The following is a 16,550-nucleotide window of genomic DNA, read 5'->3' as shown; positions in this document are numbered from 1 at the left end:
CCCAGTTGTGGAAAATCACATGCAGTGATACTTAAAAATATGTTCAAAACCTGAAGTAAATTGGCTCATAAGCAGGAGAGCTCAACAGAGGAAAAAATAACAAGAAAGATTCAGGTGCAACTCTTGAGCTGAAAAATACATTGTGTGGCTTGGGAACTGGGCGGGCTGAGCACAGCGAAACAAGGCGGCAGGGAGAGCCGGTAAGCCTGAGGCACCCAGGGGAGCAGCTGACCTGGAGAGGAGAAAAAAGGTGGACGCAAAACCCTTAGCCCAGTAATGTGCTAAGGATAACACCAGGCAGATTTACGTGCTTGGAATCCCAGAAGAAAAAGTGAGAGGGAGTGGGGCGAAAGGATTTTGAAAATTTTGGGTTGGATGTGAATGAAGCTTCGCGGAAACAGCAGCCCCAGCAGCTCAGCAGCCTCCCTTGAATGAACTCGTGTTCCCTGAGGGACCCTGCCTGGCACTGTGCGTGCTGCATCAGGCTGGCCTCTGCCACTCCGGTTTTGCAGATTTAAATGGTGAAAAAAATTAAAACCATTTTTTGTTAATGCTTTTCCACAGGTGTTTCCCTCTGGCACTGGGGTAACCCCCCCCGGGCGTTAGTCTAGCCACGCAGGAGCCGTCCCTTACTGACCAGAGCATCGCTGGGTGTGCCCGTGTTTTCGTCTGTGTGTTTTATGGCGTCAGGTCTTAACATCTAGGTTTTTGATCCATCTTTCAGGTAACTTGTGTGGTGTGAGGTAGGGGTCTAGCTTCATTCTTCGCGTGTGGCTGTGCAGTTTTCCCAGCACCATAGTTGAAGAGACTTTCCTTTCTCTCTTGCATATTCTTAGCCCTTTTGTCATAAACTAACTGTCCATGCCAGAGTGGGTTTCTTTCTGGACTCTTGACTCTGTCCCGTTGCTGGTGTCAGTTGGAAGTCCCGCGCGGTGCTGTCTGCTCGCTGCAGTGTGGAGTACAGCTTGCAGCCTGAGAGCTCTGGGATACTTCCCCTTCCTCTTGCTTGTCAGAATTGCGTTGCTAGCCCGGGTCTTTCGTGATTCAGTGTCAATTTTAATAATGTTTGCTCTATTTCCTTAAAAAATGCTATTGACAATTTTTAGGGGGTGCATTGAATCTGCATATTTTGGGCGGTAAAATGAGTATTTCTACATGTTAATTCTGCCAGCCCATAGCAGGGAATAGCCAAAGAAAAATCCTTTGAAGAGTTCCTTAAACATCAATGAATTAACGAGAAATCCAGACTTAGAGGCTCACTCACTTTCCAGGCCGACATGCCCAGGATGGGCCCCCAGCTGCAGCACCGTGTCGGTTGCATTAGGCAACTCTTAGTACTTGTCCCCATAAGCTGTGCTAAAGCTTACATTCTGCTCAGGGAACAGGGCTGTGGGCCCGCTGGGCTTGCACTGACCTCCCAGCATACCCCGCCGGGGTCACCGCCTCTGGGTCCCTCCCAGCCCCGTCTCTCTGCCTCCCCCAGCCGTGTCCTGCGGGAACCCCGGCACGCCCACCAATGGCATGATCGTTAGCAGCGACGGCGTCCTGTTCTCCAGCTCCGTCGTCTACGCCTGCTGGGAGGGCTACAGGACCTCAGGGCTGACGACGCGGCACTGCACCGCCAACGGCACCTGGACGGGCACAGCCCCCGACTGCACGAGTGAGTGGCGACGGCAGGGAGACCCTCCGCCCCCCGCCGCTGGGGACGAGACCCAGGACACCTCTGCGCTAGCACTGACTTGGTAACCCTCGGAGGGAAGTACATGCTGGATGTTACGACCTACTCGGTAGACATTTTAGATGTATTTCCATTTTCTCATTGATAAGGTGAGGTCACTTATGTAGCTGGTCGAGTTGGATGTTGTAAAGCGAAGTAAGAAAAGTCAGGGGCTATTCCTCTGTGGACCAGTCTGGGGGCAATAAGAAGGCATGTAGTTCCAAAGTGAGGCAGGCCAGCGTGGCACCCGTGCCACAGCCACAGCTCAGCGACCCCAGACATGCCTGAGAGCGTGTCTCGGCGTGGACAGAGGGGAGCATGGCTGCTGCTCACTGAGTCGCCGCCTAAGTCAGCTAGCTGGAAACCGTGACGGGCTCATTGCTCATGCTCATGCTCATGTTTTATTTCCCTAACTCTTTTTGTCTTTGCGTATAAGTTATAAGCTGTGGAGACCCGGGGACACTGGCCAATGGCATCCAGTTTGGCACTGACTTCACCTTCAATAAGACTGTGAGTTTCCAGTGCAACCCCGGCTACCTCATGGAGCCCCCCGCATCGGCCACCATCCGCTGCACCAAAGACGGCACGTGGAACCACAGCAAACCGGCCTGCAAAGGTCCGTGCCACTGTGCTCTGCTTTCACCCACAGAGCAGTCTTCACGAATCAGGTTTTATTTCATTTTTGCAAGCATTTGTGTAGCCGTTCAATGTACTAGGGATTCTTAAAAACTCCTTTGCAAATATTCAAGCACTTCATTTTCTTAATACTGTAATCTCAGTTTTACAGCTGGGAACACTGACTCACAGAGAGACTTAGCAAGCGGCTCAGGATCTCAGATCAGTAACTGGGGACGCGGGGCTCGAGTGACAGCCAGTCTCCCCCCGGGGCTGTGCTCTGAATCCCAATGCTCTGCTCCCTGTGGTAGACACGCCAACCCCGGATCTAGTCAGCCTGACGGCTGGTACGATGGGGAATATAATTATAGGAATTTAGAGTCAGGCTGGAGAGAGAGAAACTAATCCTCAAATAATGTCAGTGTGATGGAAGAGGGGTGAGTGTGGGGATGCTCTGTGAGGGGCAGATGCCGGACTGAAGATGCCGCTCAAATGCGGAGATGCAGCGAGCACCCCTGGCCCTCCCACAGCTGGGCTTCCTGGGGGCACAGCGAAGGCCAAGCCAGGGAGATGGGGGGCAGGTGGTCACACGGGGCAGGGCTGCCAGGAAGGACTTCAGCACCAGCAGAGCGGGCAGGCGCCTCTCCCTGTTGGGGGGTTCAGCACCGTGGGGAGTGGGCAGGTGCCTCTCCCTGGTCCAGGGCCACTGGGCTTGAAAGTGGCCGGTGCTCCGACATCACATGCACTCCTGGTCCCACCGGGGAGGCGCTACTTGAGCACCGCGGTCGGGGGCCCGGAGGCGCAGCAGCCGTGGAGAGCGGGCTCTGAGGATGGCGTCTGTGGGATGCTCGCCAGGCTCAGGACGCCCAGGCCAGTGTCCTCCTCCCCCCAGAGCGCGTAGACCTGACCCCAGATCAGCAGCGCGCCAGGCTGCAAGCCGCCCACTGGCCTTTCCATCTGTCATGCGGAGACAGGCAGAGTTAGCGGTCAGCGAGACTCGCCAGGCAGTGCAGGGAGTTGTGCAGGGAGCAGACGCTGGCCTGGGTGCCAGGGCTTCTGGGGGCCAGTGGGTCATTGTCCTCTTCAGTACCCACTGCGTTGGACCAGACCCCGTCGAGCCCTCTCCCTTTGCGCTTCTGCCCACCCCACCTCTGTGCAGCCACCACTGTTCCCACCTGGGGGCCTTTTCACTTGTCCACAGTCAAGAGCGTGGGACCCCACTCCCTCATGGGGGCTCCTGAGAGCTGGGGGTGAATAGACAGAAGGTTGGATGGAAGAGGCGCACGTCCACCTGCTGGGTGTGTGTGTGTGTGAGAGAGAGAGAGAAAGAATCTGTGTGCATCTGTGTCTTTTTCACATGAAAGCAGTGAGCACACGTGTGGGAGAAAAAACAGGTGAGGGCAACAGGTAGGAAGCAGGTAGGTAAGCACAAGGTAGGCAGCAGGTAAGGCAGCAGGTAGGGGGCTGGTAGGGAGCGGGTAGGCAGTACAGGGATACCCCTCCCCTGCCTCGGCAGCCCATGGCGGCCACCCCGGCCCGGCAGGCTCTGATCTTAGTCCGCGTCTCTGACCTGAGCTGGGGGGCGCTGCAGGCACGTGGCATTGTGACCATCTCCCTCACCGGGGCTTTTATTTAAGAGCCCAGCCCTGCCGTGTCCCCTGTGACTCAGGTGATGAGAACATGGGAACAGCTTCAGGGTGTGGGTGTGCAGACGCCTGACACCCCTCTCTCTGGACAGCCGTGCTGTGTGGCCAGCCGCCCCCCGTGCAGAACGGCCGCGTGGAGGGCACGGACTTCCGCTGGGGTGCCAGTGTCAGCTACAGCTGCAGTGCGGGCTTCCAGCTGTCCTACTCGGCCATCCTGTCCTGCGAGGGCCGCGGCGTGTGGACAGGAGAGCCGCCCCAGTGCCTGCGTAAGTGCCCACCACGCCACCCGGGCCACGGGCCCCTGGGTGGGCGATGCCCCCTCGGTGCTGCGGATCGTGAGCCCGGGGGTCTATCGGGAACTAGCCGGGCAAACCTGGCCCCATGGTGTTAACCAACACCCCTTATGTCCCGCAGCCGTCTTCTGTGGGGACCCTGGCACCCCTGCAGAGGGGCAACTCAGCGGCAAAAGCTTCACCTACAAGTCTGAAGTCTCCTTCCAGTGCAAGCCCCCCTTCGTGCTGGTGGGCTCTTCCAGAAGGTTCTGCCAGGCGGATGGCTCCTGGAGTGGGGTCCAGCCCAGCTGCATTGGTAGGTGCTGCGGGGGGGGGGGGGGGGGTTGGAGGCGGGCAGACACTGCGTCCACCACCGAGCTCTGTGGGCGCTGGGCCGCGCAGCCCGAGTGTGGAGCCCCAGTGGGCCTGGAGAAGGGCAGCAGACCCCCGTCCTGCACGCCTCTCCTCCATGCCCAGCCCCGCCCACCCTGCCGAGAGACTCTTCAGGAAGGACAGCGGACAGCTGTGTCCTGGGCCCTCTCCGTCACCCTCTGCTTGGCCCCACGTGTGGCCTCGGGATGCCCCCCCAGAAGCGCCAGCAGCACAGGCCTCCTGCAGGCAGAGCCCAGTCCCCGGCGGGGGGCACCTGTCTGAGCCCTGTTCTCTGTCCCGAGCCTATGTGGGCGCAGCCGGGGCTCCAGCCAGCCATGGGCACGGGTCGGTGTCCTTGGGCTGCGCAGCACAGAGCGGTCTGCAGCCTGGCTGTGTCCCGAGGGGCAGAGGCGTCTGCTCAGGAGGACAGCTCAGAAGTGGCTCCCCAGGAGCCCCTGTCTGACGGGTGTCATGCTGCCGACCAGACGCTGCCCGGTGGCAGCTTCTCCGCACCAGGCGCGGGCTTCTCCCCAGGGGCTGGTTTCTCTGACAGACAAATGCACAAAGCTGCTACGTCCGGGCCTGAGAGCTGCCATGGCCGGGCTCTACCCTGGCAGCCCAGGCTCCGTTTCCTGGAGGCTGCTGCTGCGGCTGCCGCTCCCAGCCCGAGGCACTGACTGTGGCTCTCACCACTCGGCGCCCTCGAGGAAACGGATGGCGGCGCCGGCGCGTGGCGTGACCCTCAGAGGTGCCATAAACCCAATTCTTAAAAACCAAGAGTCGTAATTGACAGTGCTGGCGACAGGGTGTTGTTAAACCCCCGCTCGGCGTGTCCACGGGGAGTGCGAGCAAGGGGCGCCAGCAGCCGCGGGGTGCGGGCGAGTCTAAGGGAGCCGCGGGCCGCCAGGCAGCGCCCAACTACATCCACTCCCACACAGAGCGTCTCACACGTTTGTCAGAATCACAAGTTCCTCGGCTTTGTAAGGCCTGTCTGCAGAAATGTTTGGATTCCTGTAACGGTAGCTGCCGCTGTCCTTTTGATTGTGAATTTCAGATCCGGCTCATAACAGCTGCCCCGACCCTGGCACCCCGCACTTCGGAACCCAGAACAGCTCTCGAGGATACGAGGTGCCCCCCTACCCCCCCCCACTGGGTCCCTGTGTGTGAGGCAGCACCATGTGTGCTTATCCAACACATTTGCCCAAACGCATCCCTGGGAGAGGGTTTCTGCCCGGACGCGGCCCGTCATAGGGTGCGCAAGCATGTCCCCGGCGGCCTGTCAGTCGGGGTGCGCGAGCGTGTATCCCCGGCGGCCGCACGGGGCACCCACACCCTTCTGGCCAGTGCAGGCTCAGCCCAAAGTGGCCGGGCCAGCCCGGCCGGCGCGCTGCGTGGTGGGAGGACTGTGCTCCGCGGCGCGCTGGCGGGGGAGGAGCCCGGTGCGCACCTGCCCTGGCCTGGCCCAACGCAGACTCTTCTCTCCAGGTGGGCAGCGCCGTGTTCTTCCGGTGCAGGAAAGGGTACCACGTGCAGGGCTCCACCACGCGCACCTGCCTCGCGAACCTGACGTGGAGCGGGACCCAGACCGAGTGCATCCGTGAGTGCGACTCTGTGGGGGGCCGGGGGCGCTGCGCCCCGCAGGCTGGGAGCGACCAGCTACCCCGTGACAGCTCCTGCCGGGCCTGCGGAGCCAGAGACGGGCAGGGTGGGACTGGGCGGCCGTGCGGAGGCCCTGGGGGACCCCCGCAAGCTCAAGAAGTGCCCCCATAGAGGCTGCGCGAAGGGGCCGCTGTGCTGAGCTCGTGGCCCTGGGGCCGGCGGCCTGGGCTGGGCGCAGAGCCGGGGTGGGCTGCCGTTTCTGAAGCCAGCGCGAGGCGGCCCGTCACGCGGTCTCTTACGAAACCGGTTTGGTTTCGTGCCTTGTCATGAGGGGGGACGGGGCCCTCGGCGGCTTCGTCCGCAGGTGAGCGGGTGTCGCTGCAGAAGCACGGAGGAGGCTGGTGGAGACGGAGACTGGCGTGCGCTGCGCTGCCATGGGTGTGAGTGTGTATGGGTGTGAGCATGAGCGTGTGCGGGTGTGACTGTTGCCTTGGGTGTGAGCGTGTATGAATGTGTATGAGTGTGAATGTGTGTGTGTGTCTGTTGCCATGTGTGGCCACTGTGTGCAGCGCACGGCTCTCTTCCTGAGTCCATACTCGTGCGACGTGTGTGGTGTCTGTGCAAACACACACATGCACGCGTTCCCTCTGCACACACCACACAAAGAAGGGGTGGCAGTGCGTCTGCCGTGCGGTCGTGAGCAGCCGGCCTCCGCTCTGGGGCGGATTTGCGGGAGCGTGAGCTCTCACGACCGGGCCCGCTGTGCGGGTGGGCAGATGGGTTGGGTGCGCCTGTGCGGGGCGTGGCGCTGTGCTCCGGCCACCGTGCGCTGCCCAAGGGAGACGCCTCACGCGTCTCTTCGTGATGCGTCAGGCTAGGCGCACGCCAGGAGAGCCCAGGCGGGGCCTGGAGAGGGGGTGGTTTGCGGGCATGCGTGGGGCCGGGCTGGCCCCTGCTCGTGAGCCTGTCCTGATGGGGGCGCCCTTGCAGCGCACGCCTGCCGGCAGCCAGAGACACCAGCCCACGCCGACGTGCGGGCCATCGACCTGCCGGCCTTCGGCTACACGCTGGTCTACTCCTGCCACCCGGGCTTCCTCCTGGCGGGAGGGTCGGAGCACCGGACATGCAGAGCAGACATGCGGTGGACCGGGAAGTCGCCCGTGTGCAAAAGTAAGTCCCTGCCGTGGAGGGAGGCGGCGGCCTCGCCAGCACCCACCCAGCCCGAGCTTCGTGTGCATGTGTGTGCACCTGTGTGCATGTGCGTGTGCCTGTGTGCATGCATGTGTGCCCATGTGCATGTGTGAGCCCACATGCGTGTGTGTCCTACACTGGAGGCACAGGCTAAGTGACAGTGCTGTCATCTGCACGTCTTAAACCAAAATGGAAAGCTATTTGGTTGAAGAAAAGCATTACGGGCCAAAAGGAAGGTAAACGGCAGTGTTTTGGGAAAGCGTGTTCAGTGAAAACAGGCAGATGAGGACGGACGTTAACCTCATGTTGTCCTCGGCCACCTCTTTGTGTCGCTTTTACTTTGTAAAGTCGTGAAAGCATCCAACAGGAACGGCGCCGTGATCACTGTCAGTTTCTGTTTCCAAGAGCAGTGACGCTGTGGTCACTCGGTGAGGGCTGGGCCTCGCTCCCCGCAGAAGGCAGATGCAGGACACACGCCCACGGCTCCGGCGGAGTGGGGTTGAAGCTGCCGCTGGGGAGACGGCAGCCTCAGTGCCCTCGAGCTGGAGAGCTCAGACGCGCGCTCTCGAGGAGAAAGGCAGGAGCCCTAACAAGTGATAGCGTGGCGCGCGGCAGAGATCCGTGCAAACTGCCCCTCCCGGGGTCATCCTGCCTCGGTGCGGGAAGCCGCTCTGCGGGACACGGTCTCCAGTGCTCCGCCTGCGCGTGCACGTCCGTGAGTCCCGGTGGGGCGTGGCCGGCAGGCGGTGCTGGGCAGCTTGTCTCCGACGGCCCTGCCGTTGGCCCTGCTGGCCGCGGGCAGGAACCCGCCCCGCCTTTGCCAGGCTTTCTGTTGTAGCACACCCGAGGGGCGCCGTGGCCTCGGGGCAGCGTGCCGGGCAGGCGGCTCCTACTCCGTCCATTCGAGAAATCTAGAGAAAAGCAAGTTGCTTCAATTTTACAGTTTTTCAAACTTACTCAAAAATAAATGCTTTTGAAAATGATAATTTGTCTTTTTACTTGTAGGTAAAGGAGAGAGAGAAGTTAATGACACAGTTACTAAAGCTCCAGGTTCGTATCCAGAACAGTTTCAGATCTAAGCCGCCCGAGCGACTGTTCCCCACCATACACTGTGCAGCGACTCGAGCCTTACGCTGGCGCTGCTGCCCAAGCCCTCCTCCTGGCCTGTGTGGGCTCTCAGCAGTCCCGGGGCCTGGGTGCCCACACTCCTCTGAGGGCGACGGTGTCCAGCAGAGGGCCGGGCAGCCGGCGCCACTGCAGCAGGGGCCTTAGAGAGAGGGCGCGGCCGGCCAGGCCGCCGTCTCAGCAGCACGTGTGCCAGGCTCCCAGCGCCTCCAGGGCTCGCGCGTCCTCTGCCTCCAGTGTCGTCCCGCTTCTGTCGCATGTGGTCTGCTCTGCTCTGGCTGTGGCGGTGGCGGGGCTGCCTGGTCCCGGTGTCCATCCCCAGGCGCCTGGCGTGGCTGCACGGTCCTTACCCCGGGAAAGGCGAGGGGTGCGGCGCCCGGCGTCACAGCCACGCCCACCCCGATTTCCTTTAACAGTCAGCTACCTCGGGGGCTGGGAGGGCCTCCCGGGCCTCAGCCAGGGCCTGCGCTGTCCTGGACTGGCCCAGGACCCCACACCGGCCTGCTGTCGGCTGACGCCATGAGCATGACCACGGCTGTTTGCAAAAGTCCTTCCAGATGGTTCTAGGTGTTACTTGCAGACCAAGGCAGGAACCCGCCAGCCCTCCCTGGGGACCCGCGCACCCGCCCTGCTGTGGGGTGCCTGCTTGCTCTGGTGACTTCCACTCGCGGTGCTGAGTGCCCGCCGCCTCTCCAGCTCGCCCAGGCCCTCCAGGGGTGCTCACCACGCGGTCCCCCTGCGCCAGGGCTGCAGTTCCCTGCACACAGCCGGCAGGGCCATGGCCAGACGGCGCCCCGCCCTAAAGCCCACACTCACCCGCGCTGGCCGGTGGGTGCCCAGAGAGCAGCAGCTGAGCAGACGTGGGCCATCCTGGTGCCCCGGGAAAGCCAGTGAGCTCCGCAAAGGAGATAAAGCCGCCGTGGACTTGCCCGGAGAGCCACCTCTGCTGCGGCTGCTGGACACCGGCCGGGCAGCGCCTGCAGCGGCGAGGTCGTGCGGGGCCTCTGGCCTCTCTGCTGGTGACTCCTTCGCTGACTGCCGCTAGGAGGCTGGGCGCGCCAGGGCCACGGGCCGGCCCTCTGCGCGTGACTCCTGTTGCCAGACACTGCCGGGCTGGACGCGTCTGCGGGAGACAGGGGAGCACGACACTTCCTGCTGCAAGTGCACCTGCTGAGGCCCCGGCGGAGGCCAGCGTGGCAGTTCCGAGCAGAAGCCACCGAACTGTCGCAGCAGCCGCAACCCCTGCCGACCGTGGTCTTGGGCTTAAGAACCCCGGCGCAGAGTCCTGTTAACTTTGTTTTATAAGTTGCCATCGCTGTTTTGGTGAACACAAGGGAAGTTGCAGAAACGGGGGACGTTAGCTTGCTTTTCACCGCCAGAGGCAACAGGAGACTCCAGCACCTCTGTATCTTCCAGTCCTAGAGACGCTGAATTTTTTTAAAGACTCTGTCTCCTATTCCTGAGTCTCATGCACTTGGTCTGACACGCTACTCGTGGTTCCGAGGCCCACGTCTGCCTGGTGCTGCGGGATGCTGTCCGGGAAGGCCAGAGCGCGCAGAGGGCCGGGCCGAGGGAGGGAGGACCCTCCCCGTGGCGCGGCCAGCCCTGCCCAGTGCGTGTCCGCAGCGGTGGGCGGCTCGCCGCCCTTCTCCTGCCGGGACCGCGGGGAGGTGCTTCCACTGAGCACATGAAGATGAACTGCGCCGGGGCCCGGGTCCTCCTGCCCCAACGAGCTCTGGAGTCTCAGACGTCCCTCCCGACAAGGAACAGGCGCGAGTGCACCTGCGGGCCTCCTCACCCTCTGGGGGCTGCGGGCCGCGCCTCTGCCGCCCTCGGGTGTGACCCCCACTGCTGGGCTACGCCCTGTGCTTCCAGCACCCTGCGCCCCCTTCCTGAGCTGACGCTCACCTGTCTCCCGCAGTTCCTTCGGACGTGTTCTTCGTGGGCTCGGTGTGGAAGGGGCACTACGAGCATTTAGGGAAAAGGCAGCCTGGGACCCTGACTGTGGACTGGCTGGACGCCAGCAGCAGTAAGCTCAACGCCACCTTCCTGGAGGCCTCTCAGGTGGAGCTGAAGCTGACAGGTAGGTGGGGAGCGGACGCGGCCCGTCCCAGAGGAGCCCCGGCGTTAGTGCTCCCGGCACCGCCAGGCTGCACACCTGCGCCTCGCCACACGCCCTCACGGCCGCAGTGTTGTTTTCTCATTTAAAGATCAAAAAAGTAGTTCAGAGCAGAGGCTCCTGGCTCGTGGCGGCGCCCCAGCGCATCAGCTCGAGGACGAGGGTTCACTGCACATGTGTGTCCTGAGCTGCTGCCCTGAGGCCGCCGTGCCCGGGCGCCCCTCGGAGCGCTCATCTCCCGGGTAGCGGACAGCAGCCCTGGGTATCCCCTGCACCCCGGGCCCCGCGCCCGTCCCCACGTCAGCCCCGTGAAGTCGGCGCTCTTAGTGAGACACTCACTGATGAAGGAGGGAAGGGACAGCAGGGTGGGGAGCGGCCGGGCCTCCTGTGGGGCTCAGACACGCGGAGCCTCCCCGCCGCCAGACACTCGCCCTCACCACAGCTCCGGACGCCGAGGCCGCTCAGGGTCTCTCCCCCAGCTGTGAACTAGCTCCTCAGGTTGAGACTCTCCCAGAGTCCTGGTTCTGGACCAGGGGAGGGTTCAAATGGCAAATGGCGCCGGCGCCCACTCTGGTCACGGGGGGTACTTCTGTGGCCCCCAACTTCTCTGGGGAAAACGCGGCAGGGGCTCTGCTCCCCCACGGGACCCACAGAGGGCGGCTCCGGCCAGCACCTGCAGCATCCGAGGCAGACGTGAGGCCTTCAGAGGCTGCATCTGACGTAACGAGGCGTTTCTGGCACAGAAACAGGCCGGAAGCTGCTTCTGCCTGCTGGGCCGGGCACCGAGGCGGCCCCGATCGTCTTCTCTGCACCAGCGACACCGAGCCCCTCCCCCCCAGGCAGCTGCACATGCCCCTCTCGCCACGTGGGCGGCGTGAGCGTGAGCGTGAGCGCTGCTGGGGCTTAAGGACTGACTCTGCTACTCGGAGTCCTTCTGCGGGTGGAGGTGGTGGGTTTACCGCAGTGGCTCCTTCCCGATCCGGACAGCACAGGCTTTCAAAAGATTTTATTTAAAATGATTGGATTTTAAAGATTGGATTTTTGAAAGGATTTTAAGGAAGAAGTGCTGGAGCTGATGTTTAAAAATCAAATAACAGTTTGTTACCCGACACCCTCATGTGTGCGAGACTCTGGGGAGGGTGGACCCGGCGTCCACAGTTGGGCCCCACGCTCCCTCCTGCCCTGCGCCCTCTGACCCCCCACAGGCATTTACAAGAAGGAGGAGGCCCATTTACTCCTGAAAGCTCTTCAAGCCAAAGGCCCGGCGGACATTCTTCTGGGCGAGTCTGAAGACGGCGGCTGGGCGCTGGACGGCTACGTGAGTGTTTGGTGGGGGGTTGGGGAGGAGCTGAGCCTCTGAGGTGAGCAAATGGCCCTGCGCCCAGGGCCACCTGCGGCCGCCTAGACTCAGGGCCGGTCTGTGCCGCCACCCCTTAGACTGCAGGGGTCAGGCCGGGCGTGGCTGGCCAGGGGACAGAGCTCTCCTGGGACACTCGTGGCTCAAGGGAGGGCCTGCAACGTGGGCTGGACACCGCTTAAGTCCTGCGTTCTATTTGCAAACATCCGCTTGCATGTAACGGAGGGAAGTGCAGGGCGGATGTCGTGTGTGTAGATGGTGGCACCTCCCGGCACGTCCTGAGAGGTGCGGCCTGTCCTGAGGTCAGCGCGGAGCACAGTGGGTCGGTGTCAGCTGAGGTTCACATCCCAGTGTCTACTGTAGACGCGTTGCTGGAAGACTGATGAGGAGAGAGCATCTGCCTGTGCTGTGTGGGCGTGAGAAACAGGCATGTGTCCCCTGGAGAAGGGACTGTCACTCCCTCTCACGCACCTGCTCTCCCTCCTCCTGCCCGGCAGGTGTCTTCAGGCCTTGAAAGAGGAGGATTTACTTTCCAAGGAGATGTGCACGGGAAGGGCTTCGGGACGTTCAGGCTTGAACGGCAAGGTAAACAGCCTTATCTCACTCTTCAGCGCCAACACTGGCCCGGCCTCCGGTGCGTGCAGGGACAGGCAGGGGCGGGGGGTGGGGGGCGCAGGTGGCCGATGGGAGGCACCTCCTGGACTCGCCGGGTGGTCAGTGGGAATGGGGAGCCTGCCATGCCCGTGCCGCATGCAAGTCCTGCCCACTGCAGGCTGCTGTGAACAGGGCACAGACAGGCTCGGCTGCAGAGGCCAGCGGTGCCCTCGGGAATGACAGGCGGGGCAGGGAGCAGACAGAGGCCAACGCGGCCACGGAGCCGTCCGGTCTGGGTGCGGGCGCGGGGTCAGCTCTGAGCGGACGGCAGCAGGCTCTCGGGGGCTCAGCTCTGCCGGACATTGAGTCAAGGAGTTGGACGGTCTCCTCGCCCAGCACCGCAGCAAGAGAGCTCAGCGGCCAGTTCGGGTTGCCCTGCCCGTCCAGCCGTGTCCACAGCAGAGGCTCTTAACAGTCGAAGCCACTGTGTGCAGGCTCCCGGGGCGCCCGGTCATGGCGTCGGCCTGTGCTGCTTTCACGGCAGGGAATGCCCGTGCGGCTGGGGGCGGGCCCCGGACTCGGCTGCGGAGCCGCCGCCTCGCCTCTGCCGGCCGCTGGGCTTTCCCTCCTGAGTCACGTCCCCGGATCCAGTGTCACCTGCACGGCGCACAGGCCCCGCGGCCGCACCTCCCCTGAGCCGGCAGAGAAGGTGGAGACACAGCTGGGCCCGCTCCTGCCCACGCCCCGCCAGCCCTTGACACCCCAGCACTGGACGCGCGCCAGCTCCCAGGAGGACGGATGCCCGCTCCCCGCAGACTGCTGGGCTGCGAGCCCGAAGGAGGAACACGCGTGTCTGCTCACCCGAGCAGCGCTGCCCTGGGGAGGCGTGTGCCGTTCGCCGCCACGCTGGCCGAGAAGCTCGTTCATCCGACCGGGGCCCCAGGCGGTGGAGCCGCCCCGCGTCATCACCACGCAGACTTGGTCCAGACGCAGAATCTCAGATGAAAGGGCTCTCCGTTCCGACGCAGCCTCGTGGCGGTCGTGCTGCGGTGGGTTCCGCCGTTTGGAGGCAGGAGCGACACGGGGCGCCTTCCCTCGCCGGAAGCCCGGCCTGAGGTTCGTCCCGCCCCAGCCCACACAGGCCCTGGGCTCGGCTGGGGCGCCTGGACCGAGCCGCGCCTCCGTCCTGCTGCTGGTCTTGCATCACCCGGTTTTTTCTTACCATCTAGGGAGAGGACGTGCCGTGATGGGCCCTTCGCTCCCCAGCAGTGGCGAGCGTGTCACCACGACACCGACCCGCAAGCGGCCGCTCCGCGGCGGGAGCACGTGTGTCGGCCGCACGGCCGCGGGTTGGCGGGTGCAGGCTGCAGCCGAGCGGCGGTACCGGGTTGGTGCAGAGCGCGCAGCCTCGCCTCTCGAACGTGACAAGCAGCGTCATTTTTAAGTTTTTATGTGAAAATGCGACATTTTTATTTACATCTTTTTGCTATTTGTTGCTTTGCATTTATGAGCCATAAAAAACGTGTTTGAAACAAGACTTCGCTTTCTCCACCCACCCTGCGGTGCAGCTCCGCCCCGCCCCGCTGCGCCCTCCGCACGACTCCGCAGGAGGCCAGATGGACCCCAAAACCGGTTCTGCAAGTGAAAGGCTGTGGAAGAAGCCCCTTGTTTAGCAACAGTAGCTTAATAAGCATCCACTGTTTTGACTTTCCTCTTAGTTTTTATTGCTTTTTATCGCGGTAACGTCACATCAGAACAAAGCAAGTCTCACGTGTGCACCAGAACAACCCACACCGGAGGGCTGCCCACTGGGGCGCGCCCCGTCCTCCTGCAGCACAGTCAGCCCCTTGCACCCAGAGCCAGGCCGGGCTGTGTGGGTGACCCGGAGCCGTGGGTGTTGCGGTGACGTCTGCACGTCCTGGTTCAGGTGCTCAGAGTCCGCCTTCCCTCCGCAAGGACAGAAGCCGCTTGCTACCACTCTGTGCCTGACGGAAACTCACTCTGGGCGCCCACCTGTCTCTGCCCTGGGGCTCTGAGGATTTCTACACTCGGCTGCGGGTTTTGGACTCTTCCTGAAATAAGAGGCTGGTACCGGGTGTTCACACCTGCAGGACACAGTGCGCTGACGCAGGGAGCTGGACTCCGGGGTCCGCACCAGCGCTCAGGGCAGGAGGAACAGCAGCATCCGGGCCTTCCCTTCACCCGTGCAAGTGCCGCCGCCTGCGTGGGGGCAGCACCCCTGCCGCCTGTCCGCCTCCAGCCAGCGTCCTCCCGCTGTGGGCGTGCGAAGGACGGTCCTGGGCCCTCGGTCCCTGGGGTGGCTGTGAGGCGGTGGAGATAGGAGCCATTCGTCCCCACAGGACAGGACGCCTGCGCCTTCAGTGCGCCCGGGCGTGGGCCTCGGGTGTGACGCAGCTGCAGTGCCCGCAGCCACATTTGCTCTGTGTCTTGCAGATCCGCCGGACCCTGACCAGGGCCCCCCCAGCCACCGCGGGGGCACCAGCAGCGGCTCCGTGGCGGCGGCCATCCTGGTCCCGTTCTTCGCGCTCATCCTGTCTGGGTTTGCGTTTTACCTCTACAAACACAGGTGCGCGGCGGGCCGACCCTCACGCCCACTGCCCGGCCCCCTGGCCGGGACAGGCTCAGGAGCGTCAGGTCCCTGCCCGTGTAGGTGACGGGCCCCTGCGCAGCGAGCTGGGGAGGACGCGTGAGGGTGAAGGGGAGGCGGCTCCACCCCCACGGGACTGAGGGCGGGCGAGGGGCGAGGGCAGGGGCCCAGCGGCTCTCGGCCGGGAGAGGGTGCAGACCGGGCCGGCCGCGTGGCCAGCCACGCCGGCCCTCGCGTCCTCCCGGGCTCGGCTCCCAGCGCTGAGATCGCACGTCCCGGGTCGCTGGGGGCTGTCAAACTTGGAGAAAAGTAATCTCCCTGAAATAGACCCTTTCCTTCGAGCGAGCACCCCAAAAAGCAAGAATCTTTCCGGAGGAGCCGGAAAGTCCTTCTGTAGCTCGTCTCTATGCAGACGAGGTGCGACCTGCGGGGTCAGCAATGGCCGGGCCTGCCGCCCTCCGGCACTAGCCTCCTCGGGATAATTTTTTAAAAGGTGTCCCCCAAGTCAGGTCCTGCGGGGGCACGCCCGGGTTCACACCTCGCGGGCGTCTCCACCTCACTCTGCTTCTGACAATGCGCTGGTGTGCGGGGTCTCCGCCAGCCCGCAGGAGCGTCGCTGTCACCCGCCGGGGGGTCGGTCCTGCTCCGGCGGGCGGGCGGCTGGGGCCGTCGCGCCTGCGGGCCCTGCGGGCGGAGGCAGAGCTGCGCTTTCCTTGCAGGACCAGGCCCAAGGTCCAGTACAACGGCTACGCGGGCCACGAGAGCAGCAACGGGCAGGCGTCCTTCGAGAACCCCATGTACGACACGGCGCTGAAGCCCACGGAGGCCAAGGCGGTGCGCTTCGACACGACGCTCAACACCGTGTGCACCGTGGTGTAGCCGCCACAGCCATACCTCGCCGCCAGGCCTCTGGTGCCGCCCGCGCCGCGCCCGCCCGCCCGGCCGTGCCCGCCGGACCCCGGGAGGCCGCCCTGCGCCAGCGCCCAGCCCCGGGCCCGCCGGCAGCCGCGTCCCTCCGTGCTGACCCCCGGGACGCGAGGACTCGGGAGAGGCCCCGGGGAGGCCCCGAGACCCAGATGCCCGGGACCTGCGGCTTCAAGGGGCCGCTCACCTCAGCGCCCGCCCGCGGGTGCCTGCCCGTCAGCTGCTCTGTTGCGGAGTTTTCGATGCACAATCTTTTGCACTAGCGTGTTCTGAACGACTGAGTCAGATTCCGATAAAAATAAACTGTTTCCACAGGGTTTATACACACTCGCCATTGTACATACGCGTCCGGCGCGCAGCGGCCGCCCCGGGCAGCACGGGCCGCGGCTGGGCGCAGCGCGAGGTGGAGCT

The 16,550-nt window shown here is 63.5% G+C and overlaps 1 protein-coding gene across 1 annotated transcript in view; it reads left to right on the top strand.

Annotated features, from left to right (window-relative positions):
- Nucleotides 1-16,094, top strand: part of CSMD1 (CUB and Sushi multiple domains 1) — a gene marked incomplete at both ends in the record, with an annotated part of 639,423 nt that extends 623,329 nt beyond the window's left edge. The window contains 13 exons of the mRNA XM_084232118.1: nt 1,484-1,660; nt 2,154-2,333; nt 4,071-4,244; nt 4,393-4,566; nt 5,677-5,750; nt 6,108-6,219; nt 7,212-7,391; nt 8,418-8,462; nt 10,459-10,620; nt 11,862-11,974; nt 12,511-12,598; nt 15,062-15,194; nt 15,935-16,094. Of these exons, the coding sequence (XP_084088244.1) occupies nt 1,484-1,660; nt 2,154-2,333; nt 4,071-4,244; nt 4,393-4,566; nt 5,677-5,750; nt 6,108-6,219; nt 7,212-7,391; nt 8,418-8,462; nt 10,459-10,620; nt 11,862-11,974; nt 12,511-12,598; nt 15,062-15,194; nt 15,935-16,094 (1,772 nt within the window). The remainder of the gene's footprint in view (nt 1-1,483; nt 1,661-2,153; nt 2,334-4,070; nt 4,245-4,392; nt 4,567-5,676; nt 5,751-6,107; nt 6,220-7,211; nt 7,392-8,417; nt 8,463-10,458; nt 10,621-11,861; nt 11,975-12,510; nt 12,599-15,061; nt 15,195-15,934) is intronic.
- Nucleotides 16,095-16,550: the final 456 nt, after the last annotated feature.

Source organism: Talpa europaea, assembly GCF_964194135.1.
Source record: "Talpa europaea genome assembly, chromosome: 4".
In the NCBI taxonomy this organism is placed as follows: Eukaryota; Metazoa; Chordata; class Mammalia; order Eulipotyphla; family Talpidae; genus Talpa; species Talpa europaea.
Note: the sequence above shows the minus strand (reverse complement) of the source record. Positions and strands in the feature narration are given on the sequence as shown.